Raw genomic sequence first — 13,803 nt, 5'->3', positions numbered from 1 at the left:
CAAATTCCTCTGCACTGCTGAGAATTTTATGTTTATTTTTTAAGTAAGTTGATAAGGTGTTGGGTGGAATTCCAAAGTCTTTCGCGATTTCAGATTTTTTCTTGACTCCTTTTTCCACTTCTTTGATCACAGCGACTTTTTCAGCTAATGTCAAAGTTTTATAAGACCCTGGTTTTTTCGATGAGGTTGATGCCATGATCACTACACAGTTACACTCACTAAAAGTTAATGTATACAGTAGTGCAGTACGGTACGTTAAAACTACAGTACTGTACACGTAATCACTTGAAACTAAAAGTCTAAGACAACAGCAAAACTACGTTAGGTAACGGCCTTCACGCAAACCGATACAGACCACGCACAATGCGACACTGAAAAGAGGCCAGTGGTGGTGGGTGGGAGAGGAGAAAGGGGAAGGGAGTGTAGGGTACAATGACCTGTAGGGCGGTGGCGGGAGGGGAGGTATGAGTCATCAGACTAAACGCAGGCGCGCGAGGGCTGGCACTTGTTCTAACGCAAACATTTCGTCAAATGTGGCTTGGAATATGTTTTTTATTTATTATTTTTGAATATATTTAGAGTAATAATTTAATGATTTGGCACTTAAAAATTCGAATTATCCAAAATAAAATTCGAATTATCCACGTTATTTTAGCATTGTTTTAATACAAAATGCTAGGGACCACGGGAAAAATTCGAATTAAAGAAGATTTCGAATTAAAGAAGTTCGAATTATCCAGGTTCCACTGTATATCCAATCCAAGTCACTCTAAAGTCTAAATGCATTTTGTCTCATCCAAGTAATTTTAAAATGCAAGAAATTCACTATACTCAATTTTAAATTTTTATTCTATTGTTATGTTTAACAAGTTTTAAATGCAGCATGCTGGCTCCCATGCCATAGTTAAAAGCAATAAATAAATTTATGCAGAATGCTTATTTGGAAGTATTCTTTTATAAAATCAATGTAATTATTTAATTTCTATTTGGGTTTTCAAAATGCAGTTAACAACAACAATTTTTGTGTTCTTTGTAGTGAAGCACCAAACCTAAATATTAATTGACTCAATATTTTACCAGGCATGGATGTAAATTTAAATTTAGTTTTACTATGGATATATTTAAATAAAACTTAATTAAAGAACTAGATAATCGGCAGTATCTTTGTCATGATTCTGTTTTCTTTTAAATACTGTTTGATTTTGGGGTTTATCTGTTTTCAAGGAATTCATATAATAAGTGTTTGATCTAGTACAGTTTGAGTGAGCTGGTCTAGTTGTAAAGTGTGGGACTTGAGTCCCTGAGGGTTTGGGTTAAAATCTCACAAAATTACCAATAGATTCTATCTAAGGGATAATGCCACAACCCCTTGAGGAAAAACGATCACAGGCTAGAGCCTAGTGTCCTAGGACAGAACAAAATGTTCAGTGTTTAGGAAAATATTTGTAGCAATCAGTGACGTAGATAAACAATTGTTTGTATTTATATTGTTTATTTATGCTTAGTTCTAATCATTATGTCACTAGTAAATACAAAAAAATCATGTAGAATGATATTTTTCCACATGTTCCAAGTCATATTTGGCCTAGTGACACTTAAACATTATAAACTTCATTATCTAGTCAGTTACTTTTCCTCATTTTCTAATTAAGTGGCATATTATTTTGAAGCAGATTAAATTAAATCCACCATAACAATACCATGAAATATGAAAAAAACTCTGAAAGCAGTTTTTGATGATAGTGAGTACAGTAGTTGGATTCTATTGATAACCCCCCCCCCCCTAACTATTTCAGAGTACATAGTATTTTGTCTACAGGCATTGCATACGTGTTAAGTGTGCTCAACTTGAATGCTGAGTTTGAGTCGCTCCACTGGTTCAAGTCCATCAAGGACAAGTACAGCACGGAGCTGGCAAGTGTGGCCAAGCAGAAGCAGTTGTTGACTAAGGAGGAAGAGAAACTGCAGCAGACTCTCAATCTGACTGCCAAGAGATTGGAGATATACCACCAGGTAAAAACAATATCACCTTTTATCAAACCTTTTTTCCCCTCTGTTTAAACTGAGTATTTTGGTAACCCATCAACATTTAACGTTGAAACCTATATTGAAATCTAAATTGTTAAATTTTAGGATTTTTGACCTGTACTATCATCTAAAAACCAATGATTCTTGATCAAAGGTTTGACAGATTAAATTGTTTTAGGATATGGTTTTTATCGGTCTTGATTTGTCGAATAATCAGGCGGTAACAAAATCTGAGATTAATGCTCTTCCTTTGGACGTCTGTGACTTGATGGATGTTTTAAGCTGTGACCTACTTAATCTAACTTTTAAAGTTCTAACAGTGCTTGTGTTGACATATTTAAAATATACATTTAATATTAATTCCCAAAACTGTCTACAATAATGAAAATTTTAAACTAAATCAACTAGCAATTGAAACACCAGAAAATGGAATCCTTTTTGGAGTTTAAAATTGCTGTCTCTCCTTAAGTCAAGTAGGCCTATTAATGGAAAGAGCCATGGGGACATAGGTTTATAGGGCAAAAATTTGTTCCTTCAATTTTTGACAGTAAAAAACATAAAATTTCACAATTTTTCGAAACAATTTTTTAGAGCTTTAGAAACGAATAAGATAATATATTGAAGTTTTGTTGAACACTAAAAGGCCATGAAAAAGTTCCGATAAATGTAAATAAAAAATTCTCATATTAATCTTGTGGAGAATAAGTAGACTGTTGTAGATAGCTTGTTTATGAATATATTTTGATCAAATTCGGCAAATTTATGTCATACTAAGCTATCTACATTTCACTGAAAAACATACTATATTATCTTCCCTGCAGCAGCAACCCTAGGTACTCATTGAACCTAGCGTTATTTAAAGGAATAAATGTAATATGTTTAAGAAAATATTTTACTAAAAATCCAATCAGGCTAATAGAAATTTGCTTAGTCTGTAAGTTTGCTGCGGCAGAGGTATTTCTGTATCTATAAACCTCTAGACTCCTAATTTTGTTAGCTAAGTTAGCTAAACTCGTATCTTTTTAACAAACTCATTATCAACCAATTGTATTTTCTTGTGATGAATGAATGTGTAGGTTTAACCTAATTTTGCCAACAGGAGTTCCAGCTGCTCTTCTACAGCCTGAGCAGCGCTCAGGTGTTTTTCCAGAGGGACTTGACTCAGAGTCAAACTAATCTTCCTCCAGGAGAAGATAAATCTAACCAAGACTCATCAACCCAAAAGTAGCTAATGTACCATTATCATCGTATGAAACATATACTACTACTAGTTATTGCCTTGATAAAAGTACAGCTGCGTACATCTTGTTATAAACCAAATTTAGCTTTAAAATATTATGTATATACAGATTTTATTTTTAGAAAATGTATAGTATCGTTTATAAATAAATCATTTTGTATTATATTGTTAATCAGTGTTTAAATTGTTATGAATATTGGAAAAGAATACATTTTTTATTGCTATATGAACTTGGTGTTGGTTTGAATTCCCTAATTAATTGTTTATTCTTACGCTTTAACTTTTTTTTACAAAACTTGATTACAGATTGTTGGATATACAACAGTTATAACTGAGTGAAGGAAACTGAAGATAAAATCATTTCATTCATTACTACCCAACATGCACACTTAATCTTAACTTCCCAATCTGAACACTTTTGTGTAGGTTGTAATTTTAAATAGTGACATGTATCTTTTGGCCAAATAGTAATATTGTTCTTAGCCTTTGCTAATATTGGTACTCTTATTCCACTTCAATTCAAAAATTTATTGGTTTTACTATTAAATTTAAAAAATCCACCAAAAACCTGTACTAAAATTGTGCCTTTTGGAATTGACCAAACACATAATCATGCATGGTTGCATAATCATGAAATTTAAAGCTTGTTTATTCAATATTGGAATAAATAAACCAAACCAAGTGATTGGTTTTACAGATATATATTATGTTTTTGTTATTGCTAACCTGCCTTTTAAGTTCAACAGAATTGGGTTTAGGAAATAATTGCTTGTACAGTGTTATAATTTTCACTAATTGATTTTTATTTAATAAATCATATTAAACTCTTAAAATTAACTATTATGAGTAATTCTTTACATTAAAGTATTTTATTTACAACTATTTCAAGAATAAATTCTTAACATTCACAATGATTTCCTGATGTAAAACATACATTAATTTAAATTTAGTACCTTTTGGCATCAGTAAGAATTGTAATGTACTGTAATTACTTTTTAACTGATTAGTATTATTTACGACTTGTGGTTTGTCATGTTACATTTCATCAACACAAAACAATATTCCGAATACAACTTGGAAAATTTAATTTTGAACTGTGGACCAATTTGTTACTGCTAAAAGTCTGACACAAATTAATGTTTTTCTTGAGACTTTTTACCTGTTTACAATTCCATTAAAAGTTAATATTTAACTTGAAAATACATTACCTCAATAACTTAAATTTACTCTATTTTAGGACCAGGGAATTTTTACCTTTCACAGTTTAATATAATTAATAATTAACTAATTTAATATAAGGTATGTTATATCCTATTATCAAGTTATGAGTCATAACATTTGAACATTACAAACGCAATAACAGTAATAATTAATACAACTATTTGAATCTCTCAGATGTAAACTTTAAAGCATCATTGTAATTTACTACACCGTTCCAAATCAATGTTATTTTAACCCTTTACAATAGTCAGGGAACATCTCCCCCTTATTAGTGATTTTCCTATCTGTTTTGCTACATCCAACTAAACTATTCTTACAAAACAAATATTAAAACAAATATATTGCCTTCTGGCATACCTTATCCATCTTGACAAACTAAACCCAAAACAACTAATTGTACTCTTGTTTTACAGACTTGAACGTGTCACAAAAATCCAAAATATAACTTTTACTTCAACCTCTGAATATAGTGTAAAATCTATGGTAACTAAGTCTTGTGCACAGTAAGTGTGCATGAGTAAGTTAGACGATTACAACCATAGTTTAACTCGTCAAAACTTACTTAATCTTACAATATTTTCTATGGTAACTTAGTCTTGAACACAGGAAAGAGACTTCACTAATATACACGTGTTCAAAATGAACACAACTCACTAAAGTGTTCCTTTTACACAGCTTATTGATTTTTGTTATTTAGAATCTAAGTCCCCGTGATCTGCCACTAGGATCTGGGCTTTGGTGGATCCGTTACATATGTTAGTTCGTTCAGGTAGTACCTGCAAGCAAACAAACAACCTTAAAACTTAAGAAAAGTAAAATAAACTTATAAGAGTAATTTTTGTAACTAAGGTTACAAGACAAGCCATTGCAAACACAATTGGGACGTTCCAAGAACATTTGTCAGTTAGATAAAAAAAGAGATATTAGTCAGTAAACTTTTGAGCAACCCATGCGGTTCACATACAAAGAGATTCGACCAATCAGAAGCCACTGTTAAATAAGTCTCTGTAGTATACATCGGGACATAAGCACTGGTGTAAAATAAGGAGTCTCCCAGAATATTTATATTCTCCAACAGTGTAGTTTGAAACTATGCATGTTCCCAGAATGTAATAAATATTTTCTCACATAGTTATACTTCTCTGCAAAAAATTATTGATCTTTCAAAACAAACTCACCTATAAAGAAACATTAAATTTGTTTCTTTCTTTGATGGCTGGATTAATTTCTTTAGTTTAAGTTTTTGAATACATTTTTAGCTTTCTTTGGATTTAATTGTTATTTTTGAAACTTATTACAGCAGAACTCCAACTATCCGAATCGCTAATTATTCAAATTGCTTACAGAAATAATTTAAAAATTTTAAACCACATAAATAAGAATCATTATTAAAGAAGGCAGAAGCCATTCTTGTGTCAACACGTGGGATATATTAACATTTTGCCACGGTCCCACCCTTATTTAACATCCCATGGTCGTGTTGACACCATCAACCATCATCGTCTCCCGCTGTCAGGGAAAATCATAATCGTACTCCGCAATGGTGGAAGTGTAAATTTTCCGATTGCAAAATCATTACAGACGCTTTGACTCTGAATTTCGATGAAAATCAAATTATCCGAATTTTTGATTATCCGAATGGAGTCCGGTTCCATTTGATTCGTATAATAATTGGAGTTTTGCTGCATTATGATGGTATACTGGTATTTATTAATCCTATTTATGAAAGGGCTATCATACTTATCAGTGATAGATTAATTTACCAGATAATGGTAGATAGGATCTGCTTTTTTCTTGTGCAATAAAATAACAAATAAAAACTAGACCTATTAGAGTCATGACAATTTTATGAGTATGAACAGGGATAAAAGATTAATGTTCTGTAAAACTATTGTGATTTAGAAAATACTGGTTGTATATAACAGTTTTGTAAATTGTAGTGTTTTCGTTTTGTTAATAACCTTTCAATGGACATCATGCACTATAGCATATAATTAAGCAGAGGTAGATGTGGTTGTGATTAAGGGTGCTCAATAAGCATTGCTGATTAATTTAAGCTTAGTACTAATTTGTATCCTGTTGTAATAATTTTCCCAAGTTGTCACTGGTTGAGAAGAGACCTCTTGACTCTTGAACTTTCAAGGCAATGTCCAATGCTAATATCCAGGACTGGTTTGTATAATAACCATGACACTATAACCTTTCAAATGACATGTTAAGATTTGCAAAATTGATATGCTATTTTTACTCATTAGGTTATATAAAATATTTATTGTTTCTGTTTTTTTTCACTTCATGGGCTTTAACATTAAGACTGTATATAGTGTTTAGTATTTTTTTTCTCTTGGACTAAAGCTAGGGTAAAAAAGTAAAACATCTCTCTAAGCTTTATAAAGATTTCTTCAAATATGTATTTAGACAACTGTCATCATCCTTCTCAACTAAACCTCAGCCTATAAGAAATTTGCTAAGTATAGCCAGAGGCAGACAGTAAAATTTGAAAATAAACCATACTGATCCATTTAGTGATGGTGGTATAGATCGTGTCAATGAAAGTGACAGCAGGATGCTCACAAGAACCCTTCCCCGCCTCCGCTCTTGTTATCTTGCACAGTCATTTCAACAATTAATTACTTTCTGTTGTATTAAGTACCGAGGGACCAAGCCATGGCTCGCTTTAGTTTATTTCAGTGGTAACAGCAATATAAAGGAAACTCACGTTTTTTACAATTAATTTTGGCTTTTACTGTTTAAGTTCCAGTGGAATTTCAATTTATTATGAATACAGCTATCCAAATTATCTACAGTAGACTCCCTCTTATCCGGACACCTCGGGACCGAGGCCAGTCCGGATAACATGTTTTCCGGTTAAACCGACGTCCATTAAAACAGACTTTTTACTGTGATATTCGACTTAAATTTAGGAAAGCATTGTACAGGGTGTCCACATTCTGGAAAGTCAGGGATAGTCAGGGAAAGTCATGGAAAAAAATTCTGGTCATTGAAAGTCATGGAAATAGGCAAAAGTCATGGAAATTCCTAATGATGGATGGGTTTGACGAGACTTAATACTCTAGTCAGCTGCAACCTATTGTAGCTTTTTTCAGTATTTTTCATAAATTCACAACACTTCAATTTATTTAAGTGTTTGTATTAGTTGATGAGAGTTTCGAGTTTGTAATAGTTCAATACAATCAGTGTACCTACTTTATCTTATAATTTAATTTAATATTTGTAGGATATTGTTCCAACAGTAGTGTAGGTACAGTATATTAAAATGTTACAACTTCAATATTACAACTCAAATTGCAATACAAATATTGTTATAATGTTTTTATTTGTCTTAAGTTATGTATTTTTCGTTAAGCTAATTTTTGGAAACACTGTAAACTCAATAAAAAATGAATAATAAAAAGTATACAGTAAGGAAAAAAGAAAGTGGAGAGTGAACTTGGCCAGCTATGGGGACGGAGTAGACTGGGTTTTCTTTTTCCTTCTGTATTTTGAATACCATATTTTTACAAAATGTATTACTCCATTGTTATCTGCTAATACATATTTCAGTATTTTCTCTGAAATAACTTGTCTAGGCAGTATTTTGTGTGTGTATGTTACATTATAATTTTCGAGTTAAGTTTGTGAGTAATGGAAATCAATGGTAAATGGTCATGGATAGTCATGGAAATCAATTACAAATTTTCTGTGGACGCCTGGACGCCCTGTTGTATTTAGACAAGTGATCACTGGTCTCAAATCTTTCCCACGAGAACAGTTGTTTCATTACTGCCCACTTCCTGCCGATCTAGTCCGGTTAAACCAATGTGTTGATCAAAATTGCCCGGTTAAAGAGATGTCATTTCCGCAGAGTGTAGTCCGGTTAAACCAATGTCCGGTTAAAAGGTGTCCGGATAAGAGGGAGTCTACTGTAAACTATTAAAAAAGAATACATAAAAATTGTAAAATCTACCCATAAATAAGAGTGAAACATTGAGTTGACACCAGTGCACTCTAGTGGCACCAACACGAAACACTCATCACTCATCAACACTGACTTGCTCTATATTCCCCTATATCGAGTAATCTTCAGAGTAATCTTTGCTCAATCGTTACACCTGATGTTTATCACTTTGTACTGTATTTTATAATTTGCTAGAAACATATGTTACAAGGCTTTTGTTTACTTTTTACTTGTTATTTTGTCCAACCAACATAGTAACTTGGTAACCCATAAGGCCAATGTTAAATTTTTAAATATTCAAATGAGCTGTGTAGCGAAATACAAATTTTCCTGAAGTAGTGGCTGCCGTAAATCCAGTTTTTAAGGCTGTAAATCCCTAAAAATTTAGTCAAAATCCTTCCCCTGGATTTCGATTTCGAGATATATATTACAGACACAGACAAACAGACTTTGCTCGTATTAGAGTATAGGATTTAATACCTTTAGTGTCTAGTGGTGTGACTCTCAGTGTTGTTGGGAGCCATCCCTCATCCCTCCTAAATTCTAACTGACACAATCTATACATACTCGACATATTTATGCATATCTATGCAACTATATATTTTTATCATTACCATATGGTTTCCATTTGCCTACTGAACCATCAGCTCATAAAAGCCAAGATCTTACCAGTTTTGTGCTTCTGCACAATTTACATTGTAGTCCCAATCACAGATTCGGTATTGTTGGTTGAAGGACGTGTCGTTGGCACATATGTAAGGAATGCGGCGGCCATCTTCATCACACATGTGGAATATCTGACAGTGGTGTTCTTGGTCTGCATAGAATCCAACTGCTCGCTCTGTACAGTCGAATGTGAATGTTAAGTTGGCAAACTCCTCCCATCTCTTGGCCTGGAACAGAATTGCAAATAGAGACAGAATGTTCTAAGAGTTTGGTGTGTTTTACAATACAGCAAGTATTCATTATCTAAATCAACCGCAGCATTTTCATAAAATCAGAAAGGTCACCTAACATGAAAACCTAGGGATGAGACGATTCTCTACGATATTGATTCTCGACACCACCGAAACTCTGCGGACATTAAAATCGGTATCAAGAATCAAACGTCAAAAGTCTATACTGATACCGATACCGGACATGTCAGTGAAGATTGCGCGTTCGAAAAATTGCCGCAATCGCGCAAGAGGACAATGACATTTCCGTGACAGCAGGAGATGACAATGATGTCTACACGGCTGCAGGAGATAATCAGAATTTTGACGCTATTGCGGAAGACGACGATAATGTCTACACGACTGAAAAGTGTTAATGAATTTGCCACACACAAGACGACGATGGCGTATCTCTTCCTAACTCCAAAACTGGCTCTACAGGTATCTCTTCCAGTTAACAAACAGTGGTTGGCTTACGGAGATTATGGGCTCGATCAGCCTGAGACTCTTATCCAGTCACAGATAATCCAGTCATAGATATTGTGTCTCTTGCAGTGTACACAGTGGCAATCCCAGAATTTCATTTTGGGGGGGGGGAGGACCAACCGGGGGGTCTCGGGGATATGGAATCTCTCTCAGTAAAAAGGGGGTCCGGGGAAAGAAATGTGAAATTTAAAGCCTAAAAACGTATTTTTATAAATATTTGAGCTCTAAAATATGCTCAACCTAATGTATTTATCTTAGCTAATAAAATATAAAATATTTCGGGGGGATATATCCCCCCCCTGGGACCACCACTGGTACAGTACAATACTTAACTAGTGCATTTCTTCACAAATTCACCAAACTATATTTAACGTACAGAATAACGGTGCAACTACATTCACTCGTCTACTTATTGCTTAGTAAGAACTGTTCTTGGGCTGTAACTGTCCCTTAGTTTAGTTATACATAATATCTTGTTTAATTTTAGTTGTGTTTTTATATTTAATTTCAACTTTGGTAATGGAACTCGTCCCACGGACAGGTCCTATGCTCCATTGCTGAGATTGCGGACAGGGCCGGACTTACCTATGGGCGAAAGGGGCGATCGCCCGGGGCCCCCGGGCCAAGGGGGGCCCCGACAGGGGCCCCCTTGCACAGTAGTTTTTATTAATAACTTCGAAAATTGATCAGACACTTACCAAATGGCCTTCTTTTGTAACAGCTTTATTTTTATTTTTGTTATCCTATATTTAAGGTTATTGTTAGGTACATTTTAAGGCATTCCTAGGAGCGAAATTCTTGATCCTAAGGGACTTTTCCTCAGAGTTGCACTGGGCCCCACGCTTAGGCCTGGTTTACACGAGCATGTGTGCTAGGCTGTGATAGACAAGTTTCAGTTTCAATGAAGCCGCTCGCCCGAACGTACGGCCGCGGCGAATGAGTTGAAGGGGGCCCCGCGCTTGGGGCAAAAATACAATAAATATGAAAACTCTTGTCCCAACGTAGAACGTAATTTTTGTTGTGTTAAATGGAGATTCACTGGAGTTCAAATACTTAAAAAATAAAAACATTGCTCCGTTTATGTTTTATTAAATGTTATTCTTTTCTTTTACCTCTAAGTATATACCAATCAGGATTTTAAGGGGTAGAAGTATATTATCCGTTCAATGTAAAGTAGTAATTATTTAAGTTATGCGTCGAAATGTTGACCTCCAATTTAGTCTTTGGAGTCAAAATCATACTGCGCCAGTAAGATTTTTTAAATCTATATAGACACTTTAAAACAACTAGAGTCGACTTATGTTAACAAAAAGTTACATTTATTGGGAGTGGGCGAGCGTTGTCTACTGAAATCGTAAACAAGCGATAAGCAGAAGCAGCTGCAACAATCAATGATAATGAGCTGATAAGGGATCCTGTCTAGTCCTGTCTGTCTCACGCACGCGCATACACACACATAAAATGCCTTATCGCCTATCCAAAACAATTTAAATCACTTTACTCCCAAAGTTTGTCCTTTGAGACTGACTAGTGGTCACGTCAAGTTGGTTGAAATTGTCTTACTTTTGAGTTATTTTATTGTAATTCTGCAAACTAACAGTACACAAACAAAGCTGAAGTGAGTAATGTTGTATTCAATGCTATGTTTGTGTTGTATTAATCGATATTGGATCCATTTAGACTTCTTTCAGTTACTTATATAAATATATTTGCTTGTGAGTGTTTATTAGACATTGCAAGATTTTGCTCGTCAATAAAAAACTCAAACTTGAAAGTCCTCAATGGTACTTTTCATGCTAGGACTTTAACATATTATTATAAAAACGAGAATGTCATAGGGGTTACCTCCCGCTATCTACGCGTCCCGCCATCTCCGTGTACCGCTACCTCCGAATTTCAGAGTGACCCCTATAATCCTCGGTTACTTCCTGCGTTAAGACTTTCCGTCCAAACCTAACCTATCCTAACTTAACTTTAAAACCTGACCTAACCTAACCTAACCCACGGGTTAAATTTTCATTAAATCTTCCATCCACGGGGCTTCGCAGCCGTGAATGCAATGACAGCTAACAGCGCAGGCAGTGACGGGATTATAAGGGTCACTCAAGAATTCGGAGGTGGCGGGACAGATTTGGGTTCGGAGATGGCGGAACGCGGAGATAGTGGGAGCACACGGTCATAGGTACCAAAACCATTATGAAAAAAAAATCACACCTATATTGTAGTAATATTGAAAAATCATACAAATCGACGGCAATAATCGATAATTTAAATACGTAATAAACAAAAATATATCAATGCTTCTATTCCAAATATATTATGGTAGCCTACCATGCTACCATACCAAATATGCCGTCACTGGTACTACAAAGCAATTGAAACATTTGGTCAGAGTTTGTTTAAATAGTGAATGCAAGAGATTAGGTTTCAAACATTTTTATTTTTTGTGTATAAAATTAAAAGATGCTGTATATAAAAATATGTTAAAATAGTTATGTTTTAAGAACGATTTTTGATATAGAACTTATTGCTTATTTGGCCCTAAATTGCTCAATTTGAAGCCTAAGTTTAGAAATTTTTCCCGGGGGAGGACCCCCGAACCCCCCTTTGGCTTGGGGGGTATTCCATACCCCCCAGTCCCCCCGGAGGCCCCCCACATGGAAATCCTAGGGCCCCATTGGAAAATTTGCCCGGGGCCCCTGAAGTCCTAAGTCCGGCCCTGATTGCGGAAGACGACGACAATGTCTACACGGCCGAAACCTTTTAATGTATTTTTTGCGATTGTGGGAGACAATGATAACACACAAAAATTAAAGCGGTGGAAAGTTTGTTTCAATGTTTGCTAATTATGTCATCAAAATATCCAAACTTTATAATTCATTCTCAGTGTAGAGTCAGTTCTACCAAAATGTATGTCATGTAATCAAGTTTTGTACTACAATCTTGACATTTGGATAAAATATTCTGTTCTTGTAGTAGGCTCACAAGTAATTCACTCAGCATTGGCAAAGTCCCATGACTAGCTCATAATTTCTCATTGCAGAATTTATTAGCACCAGTAACATGAAGAGTGAATTATAAAACAGAGAAAGCTCATGAATAAATGAAGACTCAACAGAGACTATCAACTTTGTTAGTGAAGCATAAGGGATTTTTGGTAGAATCTAAAAATAAATTTATTAATGACAGCACCTAATAACATTCATTTCAATTTGTTGTGAAACCATTAAATATGTGTAATTTGTAACACAATTAAAATTAAATCTGGCCATAGTTTTGATTTTGCTACAAAAATTACTTCAAACCAAGTGCATTTCAAGGTTTACAATTATGCACCAATTTAACTGCTGATTTAAAAAAAAAATATAGAACAAGCTAAGATATAAAAATATACAGGGTGTTCAAAAAAGGTGGGAACACAATTTACGTAGTGATTCTTTGGGTTAAAATAAGCAAAAAGGGTGCATAAACAAGGGTCCTATCTTGGACCATTTAGCATATGTTTGTCTGTTTGTGTGTTTTCTTTTTTTTTTTTTACAAAAATACACTCATGACTCCTTATAATATTATGTCTCAACTTTTTTTTTATGTGGAGACGTACATATAACTAGTTGTTCGCTTGTTTATGCATATATTTTGATCGAATTTGGCAAATTTATTAATTATTTCATACGAAGCTACAGTATTAAAAATTCATTAAAAAACCTTCCCCATAGCAGCAATCTTAAACCTAATGTTATTTAAATGGGGAATAAAATCAGATATTTTCAAGGAAATATTTCTGTGCCAATTGAATCAGACAGCTGGAAATTTGCTTAGTCTGCACCATGCAGTTTTATAAGGAGAAGTTATTTGTACAATGTATTTTTACTATATTTAAGAAATAAAATATATGTACAATTGTCGTACCCTGATAATCCTCTCTTTGGAATAAG

The 13,803-nt window shown here is 34.2% G+C and overlaps 2 protein-coding genes across 2 annotated transcripts in view; one reads left to right on the top strand and one right to left on the bottom strand.

Annotated features, from left to right (window-relative positions):
* LOC128998106 (WASH complex subunit 4-like) overlaps positions 1-3,463 on the top strand; it is a 44,231-nt gene extending 40,768 nt beyond the window's left edge. The window contains exons 18-19 of the mRNA XM_054424102.1: positions 1,820-2,013; positions 3,128-3,463. Coding sequence (XP_054280077.1) covers positions 1,820-2,013; positions 3,128-3,256 — 323 coding nt within the window. The 3' untranslated portion in view covers positions 3,257-3,463. The remainder of the gene's footprint in view (positions 1-1,819; positions 2,014-3,127) is intronic.
* Positions 3,464-4,171: 708 nt separating this feature from the next.
* LOC128998345 (uncharacterized) overlaps positions 4,172-13,803 on the bottom strand; it is a 51,533-nt gene continuing 41,901 nt past the window's right edge. The window contains exons 4-5 of the mRNA XM_054424449.1: positions 9,117-9,340; positions 4,172-5,265 (exon numbers count right to left, since the gene is read on the bottom strand). Of these exons, the coding sequence (XP_054280424.1) occupies positions 5,211-5,265; positions 9,117-9,340 (279 nt within the window). The 3' untranslated portion in view covers positions 4,172-5,210. The remainder of the gene's footprint in view (positions 5,266-9,116; positions 9,341-13,803) is intronic.

The sequence above is a fragment of the Macrosteles quadrilineatus genome, unplaced genomic scaffold (assembly GCF_028750875.1).
Source record: "Macrosteles quadrilineatus isolate MER2022 unplaced genomic scaffold, UCM_ALF_1.0 Scaffold_7__1_contigs__length_78375512, whole genome shotgun sequence".
NCBI classification, from domain to species: Eukaryota; Metazoa; Arthropoda; class Insecta; order Hemiptera; family Cicadellidae; genus Macrosteles; species Macrosteles quadrilineatus.
The sequence above is the reverse complement of the archived record's forward strand: the minus strand, read 5'-3'. Positions and strand labels throughout refer to the sequence as shown.